This window comes from Microcebus murinus, chromosome 18 (genome assembly GCF_040939455.1).
Source record: "Microcebus murinus isolate Inina chromosome 18, M.murinus_Inina_mat1.0, whole genome shotgun sequence".
NCBI lineage: Eukaryota > Metazoa > Chordata > Mammalia > Primates > Cheirogaleidae > Microcebus > Microcebus murinus.
In genome coordinates, this window is record NC_134121.1 from 10,475,460 (window position 1) to 10,481,459 (window position 6,000).

Here is a 6,000-nt window from a genome sequence, read left to right on the forward strand (position 1 = left end):
ATTATGAGATTGATTAGGAGGATGAGGGGGTGGGGGTCTATTAACACAATCTAAGGAATCAGGAGCAAGGCCAGTGTGGAACGGGATGGTGAGTTTGGATCTGGGCTCCTGGAATTTGCTATGACCATAGGATATGCAAGAACAATTGTTTGGAGTATAGAAATGAAGCCTGGAGGGAGGGTGGAGCTGAGGATGTGAGTGCAGCTTTGAAGGCAGTGGCGGAAGCCTCGGGCGCAGGGGCAATCTGTGCAGGGACGATGGGAGGGAGAAGCAGAAGGCGGAGGCAGGGAGCCAGGGGATGCCCTTGGTGAGCAAGCAGCAGCAGGAAGAGGAGCCGAAAAGGCAAGCACAGAGAGCTCCCACTTGCTCAGCAGCATTCTCAGAGAACAGCTACCGGGCTGATCTTCCTCAGGAGCCAACACAGGCACAGACTCCTGAATACAAAAGGAGGAGCCATTCTTCCCTCCTTGTCTCCCTGCCTTCTCTCTTCCAACTGGTGCAAGGAGAAGGGAGTGGAGGGGACCCGGTCCCTGCCGTGGAGCAGCGCACAGGGCAGTGGGAGCAGAGCGGCCTCTGCATTCCTTCCTCGCATGTTAGACTGTTCCCCAGAGCTGGCAGAGTGACTCTTAAGAGAGGAGGGGGACCGTGTCTGCTTAATGCTCTACGAGGAGCATTAATTGGACCCTTATATTGTGGGCCAAGCATTTAGGAAGGAATCAGAAAAACTGGCAAGCGAGGCTCTGCTGTCCAGGAGATTGCAATCTTTGGAAATCGACAAGCTCAGCTCAAGTCAAATTATTTGAGGTCAGTTAGATACTAAACTGGGTGGAACCGACTAGAAGAGCAGTACAGACTAGAAGAGCAGATACCAAGATATGGCATCGTCATAGTGGAAAGCCTTGAGTAAGGGGGGACCTTGACAGAGGAAGAGGAAGGGAGGCATTCCAGTGGTGGGGAGGACATGCAGGGGCTACCAAGTGGAGGCAGGAGGCAAGGGAGAGCGGGCCTGGCTCCATGACACGCTATGGAGCACAGTGGTGGAGCATCAGTGCCCAGAGATATTGCGTTTGGAAGTGGGTAATAAGCTGAGTGATGCCCTCAGAGGGATTATGATGCCAACAGGCAGAGGGAAGCTCACTCCTCTCCAGCATGGCCAAGGTGAAGACACAAGGGCAGAGTGGCTAGTACCCCCTCTGGGGAGGGGCACTCCTAGCTTCCTGCCCACTCCACTTCCTGGCACCCGTCCCGATCCATGACAGGAGGCTCCTTCTGCACAGCATGTTCTGCTCTCTCGGGGATGGCGACCACCCCCACCCCCTCACACGTGTACTGAGCTGGTGTGAGCACCAGCGCATTGGCTGAGCTCCCCTGGCTGCATCCCCAGTGTCAGGGTGACAATGCAGGCAGGAGGGGACAAAGGAGCCAGGAGTCCCCTGTGCGTGGGGCTGCCCTTGAACGAGGCCTGGGACGGCTTCTGTCTCTCCCAAGACCCACAGAATTCCTGCTTGCCATGGGTTGGCACTCTCTGCCAAGAGGCAGGGCAAGCCACAGTCCTGCCCCACACTTGCCCCTTCTCAGAACTTCTTTGGCCTTGAAGTGTCTCAAACCAAAGAGGATGGAGGGATGACGCCGCTAGGCTGCAGCCTCCCAGCCACCTGATTCTGGGAATGGTACCACCGTTTCCCCAGCAACCAACTATTGCCCCCTCCCCCCCACTGTGACTGCTCCTCCTCCAGTCCTGAAGCACTGAGCCCTGCTGGGCTTCCTGCTGGGGCCTCCATCCCTTTCTGTCCTGCATGCTCACTGCCACTCCCTCACCTGCCCTGCACTCCCCCGCCCCTCTCCTGCCTTCCTCCTGCTCTGGAGGAGCCCAGCTCACCCCACCTGTACCCCCACCAGTCAGTCCCTTGGCTCCCCTCTCCCCTCTCCTCCCACCCCTCCCTCCTGTCTCTTCAGAGCCCGCATCCAAGGCCCTGTCTCAGGGAGCAGGGAGGAGGGAATGATGTGCTGTGCATTTTGCCTGCATTCTGCCCTCCAGCGGCTTAGCGGTGGCTAAAGGGGGAGGGGGGAGGCTTAAGGGCAGGAATTAAAGTACAATAACGTGGCTGTGTGGCTCACTGCGGCCTGTCGGGTGTGGGGCTTCCCAAGGTGGGAGAGGCCCCCACGAGGGGTGGGATGAGGAGGACCTAGTAGGGATGGAGCGGGGATTGGAGTCTCAGAGAGCTGGGTCCCAGACCCGGTTCCTCTGTGGGTATGTAGACAAGATAAGCCACCCCATCTCCTCCAGCTCAGACTTTTCTACACCTGAGAGCTGGGTGTGCCTGAAGCTATTAGGACAGGGACAGCGCCTGGACGCAGGAGATGACTTCAGGATGCCCGGAGTCGTCAGGCTCATATTTTCACCAGCCAACCCAGTGCTGTAGCAGGAGAAAGAACCCCTCCCTTAGACTCAGAGTCACATCTGCCGTTGTCAGAGTGGCGAACTGTTGCACCAGCCTGTTCTGTGCTGCTGTAAAGAAGATCCCCGGGGCTGGGCAGCTTACCACCGAGGGAAGCGGTCTGTGTGGCTCACGGTTCTGCAGGGGGGCTGTGCACGAGGTGTGGCGCCAGCATCTGCCTCTGCCGAGGGCTTCGGGGAGCTTCCAGTCAAGGCAGAAGGGCAAGGGGAGCAGGCGTGTCGCATGGTGGGAGTAGGAGCAACAGGGGGTGCCAGGCTCTCCTAAACAGCCAGCTCCCGTGTGAACCAATACAGAGAGAACTCAGTATCGAGGGGAGGGCACCAGCCTGTCATGAGGGATCCACCCAGGACCCAGACACTTCCCGTCAGGCCCCACGTTCTGCACTGGGGATCAAATTCCAACACGAGATTCAGAGGGGCCAAACATCCAAACCATATCAACTGTCATGGTGGCTGGCAGCAGCCAAAGCAAGCACCTGCCCCCAGGCTTGTTGACAAGTGGAACTGAGCATGAGGGAAACTGAGTCAAGCACCCCCTGCGTCCTAGCACAGAGGGCCAGGAAAGCAGGATGGAGGCTGTAGTCGGTGATGAGGCAGAAAGGGAAGGAATAGAACCTGGACCCTTCCCTCGTGCCTGCCTCAGCCTTGGTCCCCACTAACAGAATGCGTCCCCCCATTTTCTTGCAGAGAAGCCACGGATGAACAACATCCTGACATCGGCCACCGAGCCCTATGACCTCTCCTTCTCCCGCTCTTTCCAGAACTTGGCCCACCTGCCCCCATCCTACGAGTCCGCAGTGAAGACCAACCCCAGCAAGTACTCCTCTCTGAAGAGGCTGAGTAAGCCAGATTCCCCTGGGAGGTTTGGGGTCTGTCTTTGGGGTCTCCAGCACCTCCTCTTATGTCTCACTTTCTGGCCCCATACCCAAGGGGTCAAGTGTGAAATCCCCAAAACAAAGAAGGAGTTGTAGGGTGGAAGACGAGAATAGACAATCCCCTTGCTTTTATTCTTTATGGCCTGAGTCCTTTATTTTCACAGTCAGAGGCCGTAGCATCCTCAGATCCACATTCCCCTATGGGACAACATTTCAACTCATGCACCAGCTTAACTGCAAAAGAACCCTTCCTCCAGCCCCATGCCCCACCTGCCTTCTTCAAACCATGGGCCTTCCTTGCTCTAATCCTATCTTGGAACTGAGGTAGCAATGGCCAGAGCTTTCTCTGAGACCCTCCGAGAGATCCACACACTAGGTCCCCCTCTAACGAGGTCAACACTGTCTCAAGGCCCTGGGCCTCTCCCCCTCCCACACACACCCCATTTCATCATTCCAATCCGTGTATCCAGTGATTGCAGCTCTACCATTTGAGTCTGGGAATTGATGGGTTTAAGACACTCATATTTCAAGAAAGTACGTTGAGGGACTTTCTCATCTTTCCTGGCTTTCTGACCCTTGGACCTTCTCTTCCCATTTCCCTGTGAGTCTCTTTTGATGACCACCCAACTGCTGTTGGAACCCTAGGGCTGAGCATTTGCCTGAAGCTGGGGGGTAACCTACCCTGGCAGAAGTTCAACCCGAGTCCACACCAGCCACCTTCATGGTGGAATGTTGAGTCTCTATGGCTAGAAGTTGGCATCTCTGATGACCTGAGGAATCTGATGGATGCTCTGGGTGAGGGAACATGGCTCAGGAGACAGGATACCCATCGGTGACCCTCTGGGCCAAACAAGGAGCAGACAGCATTCCCACACTTTGCTGGGCGCTAGAAGGCCATCCATAGGAGGCCTCATCCCTGAATTTGGGGCAATGCAGGTTTGTGTGTAACATGCAAGTCCTGCGTAAGTACGTTCAAGGGCACAGAAGGCAGTGTGAGCCTGGGAGGGCTTGCTGGGCAGAGTGGAGGGTGGAGCCTCTGAAGGAGGTGCACACATAGGACTGCTCCAGCCCGCTCGTGCCGTGGGCGCAGGCGGAGTATGTAGGCTGGTCATGTGGCCGCGTGGGGGCTGGATGCCGCGTATTGGCTTCCGGCACATCCGCTGTTACTCCAGAGAAGGTGTTACTATGTTCCTAAGTTACCAGCTAGGCATTTTCACAAGCGCCTCCTAGTTGGAGCATCTTACTGTGCTCTCGCAGGCGGCTGGCTCTGTGACCCAGCTTTCCTCCAGCGAGGCTCTGGCCCTATTAAGAAGGTGAGCTGCTGCACGGGCGCTTAGGCAAGTCAGGGAGCATTCTGTCTCAGAACCCTGGAGCTCGGGGAGTCAGACTGGCCGCCAACTCTGCCACGAGCTCTCCAGGGACCTTCAGGGCGCCCCTTTGCCCCTTGCTCCTCAAGGACCAGGTGATGAGCATCACCCATCAGCTTGTTAGAGCCGCAAGCTCCTGGGCCTGCCCCAGATGCACTGAATCAGAATCTGCACGTAACAGCTGGGGGTGGTTTGCACGGCCCGCGGGGAAGCACTGCCTTCACCTGTCCTCATCCATAACGAAAGGGGTTGACCATGTTATCCTAGGAGATTTCCAGGTCTGTGGTGGAGCAGGAGGGGTGCAGGGCTCTCCCCGAATCCTGGCTTCAGTGTCACCCCACTTGCCTTCTCTCTCCGTGTCTCACCCCTGCAGCCGACAAGGAGGCTGACGAGTATTACATGAGGCGGCGGCACCTGCCTGACCTGGCCGCCCGTGGCACCCTGCCCCTCAATGTCATCCAGATGTCACAGCAGAAGCCCTTGCCACGGGAGCGACCCCGCCGGCCCATCAGGGCCATGTCCCAGGACAGGGTCCTGTCCCCGGAGCGGGGCCTGCCCGATGAGTTTGGCATGCCCTACGACCGCATCCTGTCGGATGAGCAGCTGCTGTCCACGGAGCGCCTGCACTCCCAGGACCCGCTGCTGTCCCCAGAGCGGACGGCCTTCCCCGAGCAGTCGCTGTCCAGGGCCATCTCGCACACGGACGTCTTTGTGTCCACGCCCGTGCTGGACCGCTACCGCATGACCAAGATGCACTCCCATCCCAGTGCCTCCAATAACTCCTACGCCACCCTGGGCCAGAGCCAGACGGCAGCCAAGCGCCACGCCTTCGCCTCGCGCAGACACAACACGGTGGAGCAGCTGCACTACATCCCCGGCCACCACACCTGCTACACAGCCAGCAAGACCGAAGTGACCGTGTGACCTGCGGGCAGGGCCGGGGCTGCTGGGCGGGGCGGGGCGGGGCCGGGGCCAGGAGCAGAGCTTCTAGCCTTGCAGCTCTCCCTCCCCTCGGCCCCTCTGTCGGAGGTGGGGGGCCACCCTCGCCCAGAAAGCCATACCCCGGGACAGAGCTCCGATGGCCTGGTTGCACACACCCAGACCTGGGATCTGGCGTGATCGTGATCGTTCTCTCTTCCAGAAGAGTCAACGGGGGATGAGGAGGGTCTAGGCCCCACTCTCACCCCCACCACCTCCACCAACTCCCTCCCCCCCCACCCCCTTTCCCCTCCTGGGGACTCAGCTGCAGCTTCTGTCAGCCAAGAGACCCTCGCCTGGCCCTGGTCCGAAGCTGCCTGGG

At 58.4% G+C, this 6,000-nt stretch overlaps 1 protein-coding gene across 1 annotated transcript in view; it reads left to right on the forward strand.

Moving 5' to 3' along the window:
- The window catches only part of SHISA6 (shisa family member 6), a 281,726-nt gene extending 276,102 nt beyond the window's left edge, over nt 1-5,624 (forward strand). Inside the window, exons 4-5 of the mRNA XM_075994102.1 lie at nt 3,146-3,298; nt 5,074-5,624. Coding sequence (XP_075850217.1) covers nt 3,146-3,298; nt 5,074-5,624 — 704 coding nt within the window. The remainder of the gene's footprint in view (nt 1-3,145; nt 3,299-5,073) is intronic.
- The last annotated feature ends 376 nt before the right edge of the window (nt 5,625-6,000 follow it).